We start from the raw sequence: 18,367 nt of genomic DNA, 5'->3' as shown, positions 1-18,367 counted from the left end.
GGGCGAAGATTTATAAAACAAGGACTTTAAGTGTAAAATTTGTTAATATGTGAATCTTTAAGAGAACAGCAGAATAGTATGCTACAGTCACTGACAGTGGTGAACCTTTGTTCAATTACACAGACATCTGCTCAAAACTCTCAAATGAAAAATCACACACGCAGTTCAAAGGGAATTATTTCCTTAATTTAAGGGTGCATCTACTTCAAAAGAAGATATCATTCACATTCATCACAAAAAACATTTGGAAATACACACTCCTCTGAAATAAACATTTCAGAGCAAAAAAAAAAAAAAAAAATCAGAGTGAAATATTACTGAAAAACATCCGAAGTTAATATATGTGTTAATAAAGAAAGAAAATTTGAAGATTCACTCAGACATCGTGTGGCTTTTATTCAACCTCCCCCATTCAGAAACCTCGCCTTGACAACCACTGTACCATTAATCACACTGATGTGTTACAAGTCAATCTGGAAATTCTTCAAGAAAAAGCTAGAGGTCAGACTTGAAATTCTGCTTTTTTTTTTCTTTTCTTTCTTTTTCTTTTTTTTTTTTTAATAGATCTAAACAACAGCTGCTTTAGACTATAATGAAAACATTCCAACATCTCCTATTGCATTTTTTTCAACTACACCACATCACCACGCCAAATAGCAGTAGGATGCACTGTATGTTTGTATTTCCGCAACAGAAAAGCTATTCAAGTTTCAGAATCAAAACATTTTCAAGCTTCCCTCTTGCCTTTTCCCACGTAAGAAACAAGTATTCTGGTGAATTTCACTCTCCAGGAATACCACACTCCAGGAATATCACACAAGGAGCTCAGAAGAGCATTGGGAATTATATTAACAATCTTTTTTCCTCTCAGGTTTCTGACTGCTGGAGCCAAAGAAGCACTGTTAGAGCAGCTCCCTGAAGCAGGAGCTTAAAAATGTAATTACTTGAGTACACTGGATATGTTAGTCTATGAAATGACTGCATGTGAAAGTGGTATCTATTGAACAAGTTTCTTTTGCTTGCTTAGGAACCTTTCTTCTCTCTACTTAACCTCAAGTAAAAACTACCAAAGATCCAGCCTTCTGGACCTAGGACTCCTTTCACACTTTTATATTTGCAACACATCTTTAACTTCCTTTTCCAGCATACCAAAGAAATGTAATCCAGTAGTGCCCTTGTTTCCATAAATCTGAGCTCCTGCCTCTCTACATTTATACTGCAGACTCATCTTGACCATTGCTTATTCTTAACTTTACAAACATGTAACAGTTATGTCATTTAACTATACACAATTTGTAGTTTAAGAAGTTTATTTTCCCTTCATCAAATTCAAGCCAGTCCTTACTTCCACATTTGATTTTCAAGCATGCTCAAATCTTTGCTGCTTTTCATCAATTGCTGCTGTATCTTACACAATTATACAAACAACCTCCTGACCACTACCAAAGAAAGAAAATGAGTTTCCTTCCATACACTTTAGTGTCTGTACACAAGTTCACTGATAAGCTTAAATGAAGCCTGAACAATTTCTAAAAGGAAAACAATTTCAGCCTACTTATAGCGGTGATTACATCCTTGCTAACAGGAACATAAAGTAAAAGCATAGTACTGATTTCCTTAACCCTTAAAAGCCTCTTCTCTCCTTCAGGCCAAGCAACAGAAGACTTGGCAAGAAATGTCTAGGAGAGGGAGACAAACGGAAATCTTAGATTTCTCTGTGGTAGCAGATTTACACAACACTGTCATTATTTCAGTCTAAGACAGAGTTATAATATGTCAGCTGAACTCTACTACTAAATTTACTGCCCACCACACATCACACCAAACACCTGATCTACTGTATTCCTTCACTCTTCTTGTTCAGCAACAACCCTGGCAATGAAAAACCAACAAATGTGAACATGACTCACTCAGTCCCTGACCATTAAGATAAATCAGGACTGTTCAGTAGAGAGCTGCTGACACTTATCAAGGCAACAGAAATACAGACAGCTCTGGCTCTCAGGGAAGTATTAACTCTAAAATTAGTGCTCAATTTGCTTCTCTACTCCAGGATTTCTGCATAACCAACACTCCTGGGTATAAATGCATATAACAGAAATACATCTTCATTTTTCTGTCACCTCTAAACAATTCAGGTTACTGTTTTGAAATGAATTCATGACTAGCTGGACTTTAGTTTTGTAGGCTTACATCACTGGATCACTTTCTAGCCTAGTTTAATCCAGTTTAGACACAATGCACAATTAACTTACTCCATTATTCTAGTAACATTTCCATAATAACACGAAACACCTCGAACCAGGCTATGCTACACCAATAATAAATCTGGAAATTTCATAACATTATTTTCCTATGAAAATTCAAATTCAGAGATTCTATTTTATAACAAGAAAATAAACAAAAATAAAACAGACAAAAAAGCCAGAAAACCTCCTAAATCTGATGTTCCAGAACATTTAATGTGGGAAGAAACAAAACCACAAAAATTAGCCAATTGTTTCACATGGTACCTGTAATTGAACTATCTGTAAAATGAAAAATGTATATAGATAATTAAACTAAAGTTTGGATCATGACTGTGCACAGTTTCCAAAGACAAATACAGATGTGCAATGCAGCAGTTCAGTAACAGGAAGGCAAGTTTGATTGAATTCCAAGAGAAAACAAATCCCTCAAAGTCAGCATTTTTCCTTTTAATGTGTCAGTTTTAAAAACATCAATGCTTGGCAGGCTTCACTGACTTGGATATTATGAGCATGGAAGTTACACTTCTTCTTCTTCTATACCATTTTATATTTCCAGAGGGAAAAAAGGGAATGTTTGAAAAAGGTGGTTTTTATTTCACCCTATAAGAGGCCAGTACTTTAGACTGCACCATAACTCTTCCATTTACATATATATATAAAGATTGTACATACTTTAATCCCTAAAACAGCATAAAAAGTAGAACACTGGGGCTTTTTCACATTAAGTTTTAAATAGATTTAAAAGCTTAAAGAATTCTGCTGTAAAACTTGCAAGATAACTCTATCTTAAAACACAAGATTTATGAACCAGCACATTCTAGACTACACACAACCCTCTCTGAAGAGACCATCTTCTTAAGACGGTTTTTTTTTGCTTTCAGCATACTTTATGTCTAATATTCAGAACAAACATATTCATTGACTTCCTGAAATTAAGAGAAGTACAGCCATTATTAAAGAAAGTTCAAATCATGCAAAATAAAAGAACAGCAAAAATAATAATAAAAATAAAAATGACATTTGACACGATCCCAGTTGTGTAAAACCAGAATCCATTCTCTCTACCTAGCTTACTTGTTTTCTTGAGCAAAGGCTTTTCAGATTAGTATGTATATATATCAGATTATATATATATATAATCAATTAGTATAATATTAATCTTAGGAATACTATTTTATACTAGAATAAAGTTTTGCAATTTTAATTGGAAGCCTTTAACAACATTAGAACAAGACACTGAGGCATGTAACCATTAAGCAGATTTAAATTTGAAGCATTAACCTAATTAATACCCTACAGTATATCTAAGAACTTCACTGAGCTGCCATAATTTCTGTCAGCGTATGTAGTACTGAATGACTAGTAAAATACCTGAATTGAAACTATTCCAGTCTAGCAGTTTGTATGATCTTGTGTTACCCATAATTCCGACAAAGGCTGAGTTCAAAACAGCAAATTAGTAGATCAGTTATAGGAGCAGAATAGTGAAAAAAAAACTACCAACAAGAACACAATTGACAACATCACTCCACAGGAACTGGAAAGACACAGACAGCAGAGTTAATAAGAGGCTGAAATAGAAAGGGAAAAAAGGAGCATGCTATAGCAATCTAGCTCTAGGCGTGATCAAAGTGTAGAACAAATAGCAATTAATGTGTAATTTGTTAAGTTCCCAAACAACCTCTTTTAGTCCTTTTTTTTTTCCTCTTCCATAATTTCCTGCATATTCACTTGCCAACTTACGTAATTTAATTAATTTATAAACTTCACTTAAATGCTTTGTATGACCATCACCACATCAGATGTTTTTTTTCCTACTTTTCACTTTCCCTCCCACTGGCCCATCCTTTCACTCTCCTTTTTCAGTTTTCATTTTTTTGCAGCATAGCAAGGTTGAAGTATCATTTATGTTACATACACTCGTCAGGAGCAATCCAAAAATCACACAAAAAAACCACCCTTTAAGTTGCAAGAAGTCAGTTCACTTTGCAAATGTGCATTTCTATTTTATATTTTTTTTCCTGCTTTCAGGTTGTTTCGTTTTGTCTTGTCATACAGTAAATTTCACATGAAAGTGCTCTGTATCATAAATGTAATCTGTACACGATATGTCATATCTGTATCATACATGTCAAAATACAGACAGTTTGAGACAAATTTGTATCAGAAAAGAACACACAAATTACACATCGACATTACTCTTAGTATTCTTAAAATTCTCTACTTCATGAATAAAAGCTTACAAATAGGGAAAGAAAGCACAACATTCTGCACTCAGATGCTTTAGAAATTTCCTAAAGTAGTTCAATTGAATTCAAATCAAGTCTGGGATTTAATTTCATATTATCAGTTTAATCCAGGAACAATCTTCCTGCTTCAAGAATCACCTGCCTTGAGGGAAAGTGGAAAGATTTCTGGTTGCTTCTTTTTTTTTTTTTTTTGTTTTTTGTTTTTATGTTGTATTACTCCTGGCCAGTGCATGCAAAACTACTACAAGTACTACTGTATTCTCTCATCTGTTTACATTTTAAGTGCGCTGCTTAACTCCAACTTCTTACAGAGCACTTCTACCTGTCTCAGTTAATATAACATCAAAAGTATTCAGAGTCACACAATGTTGACTTCAGCGACATGCAAAAAGCATGTTCCATTACTGGAGCTCCCGGGCAAATATTAAATGAAAACATTAAAAACTGTTCTGTATATGTTTTTTAAGTAAAAATATGACACTCTAAAGGTCTTACCAACTAAGACTAAAAACACATATTGAGCTAGAATGCAGAGATTAGTCCTTAAGGATTTCAAAGAGCTAAACATTAGAAAACATTTCTAAGTATATATAAGTATTTAATCTGATTTTTGTTAGAAAGGAAAACTTGCATCATGCTTTAATATTCAGAAGTAGCCAAAAAATAACTGAAGTCTCAATAATTCAAAGACAGATCTTGATATGAAGTTACTGGATCTCACATACTTTAGAATTTCACTAACTTGATGAGAGATTTCTCACTGAAGACAAACCATCTGAACACCTATTATTTTTCAGGTTTTAATTATTACTCTTAATATACACTGTTAGAACACATTTCTGTTAATAAAAATACTACTACCTCACAACACTTCAACAATTAGAAATACATGGTCATCATGATAGAACTTAGGCAAGATGTATTGTGTCAACGTACCAGGATTGTGAATGCGATCCAAGAGCTTCACAGAACGGGCACTAACAACGCCACCAACGTGGATAAGGAAGCCTGGTGGAAAGGCCGTCAGGGTGAAAAATGGAAATTCCTGTCACAATTAAAAACAAACATCAAATGACTGTTCATCAACTACCACTAATTGCCACTAAACATGCAGTGAACTGGTCATTGCCCTGAAATACAAATAAAGCAGTTACAGAGGGCCAAACGTATCCTTCAGGCTTACTAGGCACTATGTAACCATACATCCTCACATACCAACAGTGTAAGAAAAGCAGAGTTATTCTAAAAATGTAATAATACTTTTCCCCCATAGAGTTGCATCCTACCACAGCATTAATTAGTAATCAAAGCCTTACATGTTTGAGTTAACAAAGCTTTTATCAGTCTGCCTTTAAGAAGGCAGCTAAACAACCAAAGTTTGTTAGCCGATAAAAAAATAAATGATTATTTTCCTCCATTTACTAGGGCTTACTGTTATATCTGAATGCAGTTCAATCCTGAAACACAGGGTAAAGCTAACTGCAGTTTTGTAAGAAAAGTGGAGGAACAGGAGGACACATCTACAAATGTATTAGCAGATTGCTCCACAAGTGTCATAAGCTCTAAAGATAAGAAGTAAACATTCACTTTTTGGAATAAAGCGTAAGCCTTCTATGAAATGCAACAAAGTTCTTAAGCCAAGGAAATTCACTTCCAATTTCATTTGTTTAAATAAGTTTTACAAATTCATAATTGAAATCAGTTGTTAATTAGCTTTCACAACAGTCTGAAAATGTTCATCCAGAGGGCCACTGAGAAATAAATAGTGATTTGTCATGTAAATACATGTCAAAATCCTTCATATTCAAATGTGGTGAACCCCAAAATGGGAAGATTTTATTTTCTACAGCATTACACACTCTATAGCATATTTATGGGGGGAAAGGTGACAGGTTAGTGTTCAGCAGTTCTCAACGGAGAGGCAAAAATACAAAGACAAATCATGCAATCATCGTTTGTGTAGTGGTGAATGGATAAAATAAACAGCATTACTGTATATGAGAGAAAGTACAGCACAGATTCCTTTCTCACATAATTAAAGCACTTCCAGCACAGTGCAACTGAGCTTCCACCTAACAGTATACATGCTGCAAATTAAATGAGGAGTGTGGTTCTTCCAGCAATACATGGCATGAAAGGCCTTTTAAGCAAAAATCCAAGGCATTTTTTCTGCATTTTCACTTCTCTTACAGGATTTCAAAACTGTGGCAAATTTTGTCATCAATAACAATATTGTCAAACCAGGATGACTCCATTGAAACCATTCCCAAACTGGAGCAGGGGAGATTCAGGCTGGACATTAGGAAGTATTACTTCTCAGAAAGCGTGGTGAGGCACTGGAATGGACTGCCCAGGGAGGTGGTGGAGTCACCAACCCTGGAGGTGTTCAAAGAACAACTGGATGTTGTGTTGAGGGACATGGTTTAGTGGGAGCTATTGGTAATAAGTGAACAGCTGGACTGGATGATCTTTACAAATGGATCATCTGTACAAATCCCAGTACAGTTTCGCCAACTGCTCAGTGACTCACAATACAGTGATGATATTTTTTCTGTGTAATTCCAAGACAGCCATTATGTGTAACTTAAAAATATACAAAATACATACGTATACAGCAAACATACATTTGCTGTGTCTCCTGAATAGTTACCCTGCATTAGCAGTGTTAAAAAACTAATAAGTAGTTCTCTTAGAACTGTAGAAACTGATTATAGAAAGTTCAATGCATGCTATCTATGACATATACATATACCGTCTCTTAAGCTATGCTTAGTGTATGTAGTGAACAAAGTAAATGCTTTCACTCTGTGCTCCAAAGGACAAGGAGATCAAATGCTTATTAATCTGTATTCAGAAGCTACTTCACACATTTTCATAAGGCTTCACACAGCAAGTAACTGTAACATGTTCAGACACTAAGCAGCCTGATTAGTTTACAAATTAGGAATAAATAATAGCATCATTTTGTCTCAATCAGTACACTAAGATGCATTCATTATTGCATATCTAATAAGCTAAAATTAGGCCTGTGCCCTCTCAATTAATTTCACCCAGAAACAACTCTAAAGAACTCACTGAAGTACTCAAACATGCTCTTACTCCACTGACAAAGTGTCCCATTCCTTCTTATGCACGTATGGCTGTCATTTATTACAACAGCCTTTTATTTCTATTTTCCCTAAGCTCATTCAGAAAGGTTTATTTCTTATCGTATTACTCAATATACCGTAAGACCCAGACTCAACTACACGTGGTGATCTGTAATACTTCATCAAGTTTGAAGCCATTCTTGTTGCATAGAAAACTGATTTCCTTTGAATCAGATGCCATAGTTGTGTATTATTAATTTCCAACATTACTGTACTTTGCAGGGGATAAGGTGGCACGAACACAGAATCTTCCCATGTAGGAAGACATGATGACCTTATTTTTTCAAGCTACAACTGAAGACAGCCAACTATTTTTACCAATATTAAATGGTAAATTGGGTGCTGTACTCTGTGATCCTTATGGGTCTCTTCCAACTCAGCATATTCATTGATTCCAATTCACTACACCATTTCTCAGTTATTGACTGCATGGACTCTCTAACAAGTAAATCACTGATTTAACCCTTGGAACTACACACATTTGGAGAAAGTTTGATGAGGTTACAAGAAAGTCATTGCCATGTTTAATACAGTGCCTTAAAACACTTGTGTGTATACATACATGTATTGCTAGTATTCAAACTGCATTTTACATACATTACACAAAAAATAATGAAAAAGCACATGGAACAAGGCTACACACAAAAACACACACACACTGTGGTGCTAGTGCCAGGGAAGCAGTTCTCAGCTTTCTATCCAGCCATTCCCTTATTCCTACCATGGTACCACTCCCTCAGGTATAGCCTGATATGCTGATACACACACCGAGCCAGAGAAGCAATCTCATCCATACCAAATTACTGTTGATTTCCAATTTGAGTTACCTTATTCTAGACATGTTTGCTATGCCTTCACACCAGACGGCCAAAATATCTCATAATTTTTTATTTCAAATGAACTGAGGGGTGGGCTGGATAGGAGTAAGAAATCACTGGAAAGAGAAGTTGCTTAGGTCAGCAGAGCAGCCAAAAGAATCAGAGAGAGAACTGCGTTGTAACACAACAGTGATCCAGCAGTGCTCTTCACAGATGAATATCAGTGGATCTCTGCTTTGTAAAGGCAGCAATAAAGGTATCTCAAGCACTTGCAGAATGCAAATACGGAGGATTAACAACATTTGTCCAAGTTGAGTTTGAAAGAAACATGATTTACAATCAGGAGCAGTGCTTGACTGCATCTGCAAAAACAGACACAAGCTAATTTTTGCCTACTGACAGAGGCAATACACATTTCTAGGCAGAAGTACACAGAGAGGTAGCTGTGTCATACAGTTAACACCTGCAGTCAACAGGGATCCTGTGAAGTGCTAAAAACATATTTATATTAAACACAACATGTACACATTTTCCATGGCTGGTGTACTTTCCCAGGAAAAAAGTAACCATTAAGATAATTCTTCTAACAAAATCTCTTCTGATTTCCAATTCAGGTTATTAAGTAACAGATTAACACAGATTAATTAATATTTGAATAAAAAAGCTGACAAGACATCCAGTTAAATGAACTGCTTATAAAACACCTCAGAACTATCCATATGCTCAAATAATATTAGTTAAGATTTGAAAGAGCTTACTATGCATTCATCACATGTGGCAATGTAATATATCAATTTTACTCTCTGCCTAAGTGCTACCCTAAATAATCCACACAGGTAGCTACAATGTGTGGAACAGTGAAACAGACAAAAAAATTCTTCTGAGTGTCAAAGACATTTTGAGCTCAGTGCCTCTCCCCCACCTTTCTGATTCATTCTAACTATCTGAAAGAGGAAAAGAGCAACAGAAAACAAATCCAACATACAATTATCAGAAGGACAACAGGAGCCATTTTTTGTGTGTCAATTAACAGTTTTCCTGCTTTGCTACATATTTTTCATCTCAGAATTAGTAACAAATTCAACATGTTTCCACCTCATTTTATGGTATTTCTTCAACTTCGCAGTATACAATACATATTTTACCAAAATAATTTGCAAACAATTCAAGTTCCAGATATACGTTAGCTGTACTGATTTTACATTTTTTATTGTTTTTAAGAAGCTTCCTGAAGAACTAATAGATAAGCCATGAAACATCTGAAATGTTAGGAGAAAAAAGGTAAGAGAGAGAAATGGAAGTTTTTGAAGGTCTTTTTTTTTTCCTCCAAGCTACAGCATTAAAAGCAAAGCTATGGATTTGAATTTAAAAGAGAAATTATAACTGAAACGTATGAACATGCAAAATATAAACTAAGCCAAGTACATCTGATAAATGCTTTAAAATGAAAGAAAACGTAATATACAAAATTCCTGCATAAGCAAGATTCTAAAAAAATCTAAAGAAACCTCACAAAGAAATTCAAAAGATTAGAAATAATTGCTTAGAAATCTTCAATACCAAAGAAAAAAAAAAGCTACAAAGAGTCACACAATGTTGTAGAACATACCCGCCTTCTACAGAACCTATGAGGCGATCCTCTCTTAGCAATGGACAACACAAGAAACGAGAAGAGAATCATCCACTTGACTCAGAATAGCAGCTATTCACTTCTATTTCACAGATGCAGCTGATTTTGTTCTCAACAACATACACAGGCTCTATATAAGTAGCTCAGGTATTCAGGATTTGTAATTAAAATCATTTATTCTTTTTCCCCAGATAACAGAATATTCCACACTTTTTCCTTCAAGACACCTCGTTAATAACACAGCATTTTAACCACAGCAAAATACGTTGTAAAAACCTTGCAAAGACCTCGTAAACATTTTTAAACAACTGCAAGGAGTTTAAAACACTGTTTTTATTTTGCTCTGTATTCAGTATAGATTAATGGCATATAAAAAATGGAATTTTTGGTCTTACAGATGTTCTTCCAAAACTTGTAAACCCCTTTCACTGTTTGGGAACCGAACTGTTTAAGTTATCATCTTACAAAGGCTACATGCACATCATTTCATGCAGAACAAACAAGGCTGAACTATTATAAAACAACTTCACTTTCTTCCAAATGCCAGTTTTCTCAGTTAATTACAGGACTTTCACCTAATCTGAAGTTATTTCATGTTTGTGACTTTGACTTCTACAAAAATTCAACTAATTTTTGGATGTGACAATAAAATGTTAAATGGACACACGCATCTATAACTTAGACAACGAACAGCAGGAAGTTATGCTGTAACTTTTTTGTAATACCCACCGTAATCACTTGAGTATAAGCACTAATGTGCACACGTTACACTTATTTCCTCTACTCCTACGGCTTTAATAATATATTAGAATTCAGGTAAGTTTTTTTAATTATTAAACGTCTATTAAATATTCAACATCTATAGTAAACTTTCAGACAAAAAAAAAGATGTGCATCTTTTAAAATAGACAGAAAACAGAAAACCTACTGCAAAATTCATTTTGTCTTTAGTACATCAGAAATGTAAGCATAAAATGCCTTACCCTTTGTTCCAGAGCTGACTGAGTCTGCTGTCTTAAAAGAGTTTTAAACGGCCCCCCTTCTTTTCCAGCACTCCCACTGCCCATTCCTAAAGAGTACCAGTACAAATGACATTTAAAAAAAATAAATGAAAACATATTATCATTTGCCATCAAACTTCGATTTAAAAATATATAAAGCTGTGATTGAAAATATACAAGCTATTCCCTTAAATTTCCAGGAAAAAAAATGCTGAGCATCACAGTTTAACCATCTGGGTTTTGTGAATGGGGCAGAGTAAGAAGGTGATAGGTTTTTTAGCTTATTTTTAAAATGCCTAGCAGTGTTTTTAATCACTATAGATTTGGTTAAAAATTTCCTGATCTAAGACCTTTTCCTGATATCTGCCTGAGTGAAAAAGGCTTCAAAATACAATGTCTTTGAAGATCTGGGTTTGCAATTCTTTTCTACAACATAAAGCTTTAATTTCAGTCTAGAATCATAGAATGGCTCAGGTTGGAAGGGACCTCAAGGATCATCAAGCTCCAACCCCCTGCCACAGGCAGGGCCAGCAACCTCTACATTTAATAGTAGAACAGATATGTAGATCTCCCTCCTGTGCTTTCCACAGAAAGCTTCATCATTAGAATTCCAGAGTCTTTGCCTAAAAAGGGCTGCAAAGTTACCATTAACACTACATTGTTGAACAACACTGCTGCATCCCTCTGTTGTAAGCTATACTTCTCTACTTGCATTACTGGTTTAAAAAAAGAAGAAAAAGAACGAAAAAAAAACACAAAACCAAACCCTGCCTCCCAGAATTTCAGAGTAACCAAATCACCTTTCCTAACCGACAGGAGGTGACTGCACACTATTTCAGCAGCAGCTGTACATTGCATGCATGAGACTGAAATGAGAATTGCAAAAATAACACAAGTCCTTTGAAGTGAAACATACTGTAGTGGCATTTATTTAACATGAACACCATGAGATGTTCACATATTTGATTCAGTGAGATAAATTTAGCAATACCGCTCAGCATTTCAAACTGCCACACTTATCTGATTGCTACATTTTCATACACATAACCTGCAGATCATCTGTAAATAAAAAACAACAAATAAATTATAATCTTGCATGTCACGGGTAATTGTTCAGTTTCTTTTTCTTTTTCTTTTTCATATTTTACTTCCACCTCCAGCCACTAATTAGGGAACTTCTCTGAAAAGCTGTAAAATTTATCAGATACATAAACTTATCTTTGCCAACAAGGATCTGTTATTAAGGCACAGTATTCTTAGCAGAGCGCTGTGAGATGCAGGTTATATGCATAACTGTATCATCTGCTCTATGGTTAGAAAGCAAAAAAAGTAAAAAATAAGCACATACCAAGATTGTGGTTTTCCTACAATAAACACAATGCTGGTAAATCACATTTTCAAGCCTAAAAATACGCTACCACTGGTACTTTTCATCTCTAAAATCATCAGTGCTAACTGGGCACTGCAATAACATGCACCTAAATTCAGGAAAGCACTAAGAAAAAGGATAAAGAACAAAAAGACGTGTCAGGAGCAAGATGAAGTACAAACACACTACAGTGCAAACACTTGTGAGTGAAGGCAAGATTTTCTTTTACAGTAATTCTAACTAATTAAAACACTTACTAGGTACCTTTCTCTTGCTGTTAAACATCAAATAAACATGAATGAGATTGTACATATACATCAAAGTGTACTTCTAAGAAAATAAAGGGAGATCTAGAAATACTGATTGTAATATACGTTAATTTCATTTCTAACATTGACAAAAATTAACTAGGCTCTAACTGCTATTTAATTACACATACTTTAAGTATATACTACATATATTACATATACTACATAAAGACTATAACTACTAATGAATATTTTTAGCTGTTCTTGGATAAGGAAACAATAAGATTAGTATCTGTATAGTCCCATTAAACAAGTTTTAATTGCTTTTAACTATTTGGCGTTGATCTAAATATTATTGTCAGGGACTATACAATAGTAAATACAGACAAACACAGAATCAACACTGGACAAAGAAAAAAAAAATCAAACTAATTAAAGTATATTCTACAGAAAAAAAAGGCACTAATATCAACTGAACAATTTAAATGCATGCCAATGGAATGGAAAAAGGTGCAGTACAAATAAAGTCTGTATAAACTTTGCTTGATGCACATTAAAGAGCAGAGATGCTAGCCATCTGATAGCCAGAATTCCAAAAATTATGAATGAATTAACGAGCAAGTGCTTGTTCCATGCAAAACAGAGTAACAACAAACTGAAGAGAATGAGAAGGGGGAAATAAAAAGTCAATTAATTTAGTCCAGTTACCAAAGAAAACTGGGAGGGGAAACAAGGAAGTTCTTTAGCGTGAATTACATGCTTCAAATCCTCTACAGCGTGAAATTCTGAAGCTGTTACAAGCTTCTAGGGCACAGCTGAGAGATGGTATGGATAGTCATGTAGCCAGCAGTTTTCAGAGGCTAACAAAAACATCGGGTTATAGAAGGCTGTGTGTTAAATGTCCCTATATAAAATAGCAACAACATTTGCTTAATATGTTTAAAAGGCCATAATAGATTGATCCTACCAGAAGCAGCCAGAAGCAGCTCTTCAGTGAAAGAAACACTTTTCCTCAGAACAACTGGGCTGACATGGCTAGAGTGTAGAGGGTAAAGGCTAGACCCCGAGAGGAGGAGACAGGACTTTTTAAGATGTGGGGAATCACATGAGAGTGTAGGGGAGCTGGGAAACAGGAAAATCCTAGGTCCCTGTGGGGAAGGTGCTGTGGAGGAAAGTAATAGAGACAAAAAGATGTAGATTCAGAAGATGACTAAAGAAACAGAAAAAAGAAAACAAAATGAAGCATTTTTTTTTTCCTCCAAATGAACCCACACTCACTGCTAAACTATTCCTCAACATACAAAGAAATGGAATGACAGTACAGCTACACAATATGAATGAGAAGCACGTTACCAAAAATCACAAGCCGATTAACTTCATTTTTAAATTATCTCATTTTATTAAAAAGCCTTGGTAATCTAACATGTCTTTAAATTGTATACAAAATTTGATAGGTGTTATGGAATAAAGGCTAAATAAGAGATTACTTTCATCACTTTGGTGTAAAAAGTTCTTTGGAGCCTTATATCCTGTTGAATTCTAAGGTCCCATCAAGAAAAGGAGTTCCCACCTTTTCAATTTCCTCCAAATATCACATCAAGCAATATGCTATGCTTGTCGACAGCTTAATAATCCTCTTAGTTTGCAGCGGCACAAAATAGACTGCTACACACAGAAGAAATCCAGTTTCAAACCAAAATAGGCCTTTTCACAATTGAAAAAGTTCCCCTTCTATTTAGGGCGTATACAGACCAGAACTTACAATGCAACCAGGGCTGTATTTTCTGCAAGAAAACACAGAGGCTGTATAGCAGTCTCCTGATTTGGAGCTACTGAAAACTGAATGCCTAAGCAGATCCAAGTTTCCATCTCTCCTGATTAACAATTCACACTGTGAAATTGTGGTATCTGCACTCTCTTTTCCAGGTCAGTCTCCATCTAAAGCACGTGAACATACCAGCTACCTGACCGAGAAATAAAACACTATCGTGTATTGCAGAAAAATGAGGAAATATTTCATTTTTCACATCAGTCAATCTGGTATCTCAAATGTTACATTTAACAGCTTGTGTCAATACAACAACAGATATTGTTTTAGTACTAACCTTTCTTAACTTTCATAGAGAAATATTCCAATAACATTACAGTCCTTGGAAAGGAAAATAGAGGCCCTAACATGTACCATGTATTGTTAGAAGCAACAGAATGAATTCAGTACATTATGGAAACATATTTTGTACTTTATTTTGTACAGTATTTCAGGTAAAACAAATTACTAAGCAATGTTGTTCTCTAAGCTATTGAGATTCAGAGTTTAGTATGAAACACCCAGACAGTGAACTTGAAATGCAGTTGGCAGATCTTGTTAAGACAAGATTCAGCAGCAGAGTTAAAAGCTGATAAAAAGTGCTAGCAAGCAAAAGTACACCCACTGTTCTGATACTAAAAAGACAGGTAGAACATGGGTTTGCTTTCTCTACATACCTCAAAATTCCTAAAAGGTGGCAATTATACAATCTGGTTTAATGATAAACAAATGGATCAAAAGAGAGGGCCCATCCAACTACAAAACATTGCCAGCAACCAAGTTAAGGCTGCTGCTTCAAAAACTTGACAAATACAAACCCTGCTGCCACCTTCATAAATTCAGAATATTGACAGCTACAGATACAACCACCACCGTAACATTTAAATCCTTTATACCACAAGGTCCATATCATGAAAACCAGATCAAAACAAACACATTTTCAAATACTCGCTAAAACAAACACACTCATCATCACGTACACAAAAGGACCAATGAACAAAGTGGTAATGTGGGGTTTTTGTCTTTGTTTGTCTCTGTTGTCATTTCTTTGGGCCTTTTTTTGTTTGTTTGTTTGTTTCTTTGTTTTGTTTAGTTTGGTTTGGTTGTTTTTTAAACAAGAAGGCGATGACAGAGCTAAGAATGACATCTTCCTTATCTGGAACATTTTCAACAGAAATTTGGAGAATAAACTAGGCAAAACATTTATTACAGGTGCATGTGAATGCAGTGGACACTTATGTGCTGGGGAGAATTCTTGAAAGGTTCATGGAAGGGATGCTATTAGGTAAAGCTGAATCAACTACTTTAACATACTTAAAAAATTGTCATGATTAGATGGAAACAAGAATGTTCTGAGCTCCAAATACCACAATTTAAAACACCATTTTAAAAACAACCAAGCTTTAATAAACAATTCTGCTACATGTTTAGCACTACGCTGGTAAAACTCAGGGCACTGGCCACATAATAATAAACTATGTAATTCCTTGAGTTGCGCTGACATTGTTACTGCCATGATTGTAACCACAGACTAAAAAGAAAAAGGGAAGGAAACCAGCTGAAAAAATTTGATAGAACAAGGAAGAAAGAAAAATGCTTTTAGATGATGACTGAAGTACTATGTAGGTTACCTTCAACAATTAGACTGGATGTGTCATTTCCATGTGCCAAGAAAATTTAATAGGCAGCAGCTGCACGATTTCTACTACGGCATTTGCAAGAGGAAGTTAAATAGTCACAGAGATGCGTATACAACAGTACACCTACGGGACAATACATAATGCTAGAAAATTACAGCTTTAGCAAAAACACTGCCTGTTAACATATTATGGTGAGAAATGAACTCCCACGATCTGTATGTAATATGAAATGGAGGAAAAAAGAAAAAGGTGATTACTTCAGACACCCTTAATGCTCTGCAATATTTTATTCAGGACTGAACATAGTTGTGTTCCACGTTAGTGGAAACATAAGGCAGGATTTAAATTTTCAGCCTACAGAAATTCTTTTGTGCACTAAAGTGCTACCTGAAGTCTCCAATTTCAACATAATTTTGATAACTTAAATGTCAAAAAGCAAAAAGAGGTTGAATGAAAATATAAAAAGAGAAACACAAATTAAACAAAAAGTGGGTGGAAGCGCCTTACCAGTTTTGGGTGTCAAACTCAAATCTGTGTCAGAAGAAGAGGACTGTCGACTGTAGGACTTGGAAGGTGAAAAGGAATAGGTTTGGTTTTTCAGAGGGGTGGAGGGTCCTGATGAATGAGTATTGGGATTGGGATCTTCATTGAAGGGAATCCTGCCAGAAGAAGGTGGAAACACATTCAGTAATCCTGTGCCAAAGGACCTGGCTGACAGCAGCATGATCCAAACACCAGGATGGGGTTGGGGCAGGGCCAGCAGCTATTCCTTAGGTGCGAGACTGGGGATGAGGCCAAAGGCAAATGCTGTTTACCACTCAGCACTCTACAGATAGATGCTGATAATCTACGATGAAACAATTAAGCCAAATGAAAGGCATGAGATGGGTCCAAAAAAAAAAAGAATATATATGCAAAAGAAAAAATTGGAAAGAGTTCATGGCTTAAAAATCTAGTCATATACACAATGTTTTAGTTAGTTGAATGAAGAAAAAATGATTTCAAGTTATATTTGTGTTTATACATATCCATACATTTATATGTATATACACACATATACATTTAAAGAAAAAAAAAATAATGTTTCCTTATCCTATAGCATCAACAGCATGCCACAGCTAAAAACAGAGCAAAGAGGAGAATCTTTATGGGTACAGCTATATTGACAAACAGTTCACTTATGCACAGATTGACTTACCTGCTCTCCAAAGCTGTCTCTTCCACAAATGGCACATACCCTTCATATAACCACTTTAAAACCTAAGTATTTTATCTGAATTATGCCTGAAAACAATTATGAACGTCAACCAAAATGTGGTAACACAAGTACTGTATCACAATGAATGTTACTCAGATTTATCAACTTATTTTTACTGAATTTCTTAGAAAAGAAGCTTATTAAAGAGGAACAAAGAGTGTGGCTTTGTGGAAGAGACTGATGCACTTTCAAGAAACTACTGCCTTTGTTTCAGCAGCTGCACAGAGAGCTCTTCACTGACAACAGAAGGTTTCTCCATGAGAAAATGAGGGAGAAAAGATGGGTGGTACCTGCCTACACTGCCTGCCTGCCTGCACTTTGCGACCACTGTGCCTTGTGGCCTGCCTCTCCCCAGCTCTTGAGTCTGAGCAGTCTCGTACCAGTGTAGATGAGAGTGGGAACAGACACAGAGAAGTTCTGAGTAAGTCGTGAGCCAGTAGCAGTGTGAATAGGGCTGTTGTGAGTCGAGCGGCATCCATGGCTTGGCGGATGAACCAGCGGAGACCTGAGAGAATTTGCAGCCAAGGTGGAAGAAAAGAAAACAATACATACAAACAGGTTGCAAAGTTATGTTATAAATGATTTCAGGGAAGTTTAGCTAGAGGAGATCTCTTATTTTAAGCAGACTAAGAATTTTAATTCCTAGCATGCAAGAGTCCAGATGAAATAAGGAGAGAAAGGAACAGCTTAAGTACTAGCTTATGATCATAAATTGATTTTTGGCAACAGTGCATCAAGTTAGTAAAGCCAATAATAAGAAGCATTAGTTGACTTTGCTGGCTTTGAGAAACAGTCTCATATTTTAAGACTGAGGGACAACGATTCTATCAACATTCACTACCAAGCTGCTAAACATGGATTATCTGGGGGATGAAATTTCCACCTTTCACTCCAGAGTTATCTACAAAAGCCTTTTAAGATGGTGGTTGCCAGGTCCAGGTTTTTTTGT

The 18,367-nt window shown here is 35.5% G+C and overlaps 1 protein-coding gene across 20 annotated transcripts in view; it reads right to left on the bottom strand.

Annotated features, from left to right (window-relative positions):
* Nucleotides 1–18,367, bottom strand: part of C2CD5 (C2 calcium dependent domain containing 5) — a 67,666-nt gene that overhangs the window by 37,064 nt on the left and 12,235 nt on the right. For 6 of the 20 annotated variants that reach the window (XR_001556774.1, XR_001556775.1, XM_015869481.2 and 3 more), the window contains exons 7-12: nucleotides 16,668–16,819; nucleotides 13,681–13,875; nucleotides 11,079–11,164; nucleotides 10,075–10,107; nucleotides 5,435–5,543; nucleotides 3,621–3,686 (exon numbers count right to left, since the gene is read on the bottom strand). Coding sequence is in view for 18 of the 20 variants with exons in the window: in XM_015869481.2 (XP_015724967.1) it covers nucleotides 3,621–3,686; nucleotides 5,435–5,543; nucleotides 10,075–10,107; nucleotides 11,079–11,164; nucleotides 13,681–13,875; nucleotides 16,668–16,819 (641 nt within the window). In the remaining 2 variants the exon portion in view is untranslated. Of the gene's footprint in view, nucleotides 1–3,620; nucleotides 3,687–5,434; nucleotides 5,544–10,074; nucleotides 10,108–11,078; nucleotides 11,165–13,680; nucleotides 13,876–16,667; nucleotides 16,820–17,798; nucleotides 17,924–18,367 lie in introns of all 20 variants that reach the window. The other 14 variants (XM_032446125.1, XM_015869580.2, XM_015869602.2 and 11 more) reach the window with 10 other exon arrangements.

The sequence above is a fragment of the Coturnix japonica genome, chromosome 1 (assembly GCF_001577835.2).
Source record: "Coturnix japonica isolate 7356 chromosome 1, Coturnix japonica 2.1, whole genome shotgun sequence".
Taxonomy (NCBI): Eukaryota; Metazoa; Chordata; class Aves; order Galliformes; family Phasianidae; genus Coturnix; species Coturnix japonica.
The sequence above is the reverse complement of the archived record's forward strand: the minus strand, read 5'-3'. Positions and strand labels throughout refer to the sequence as shown.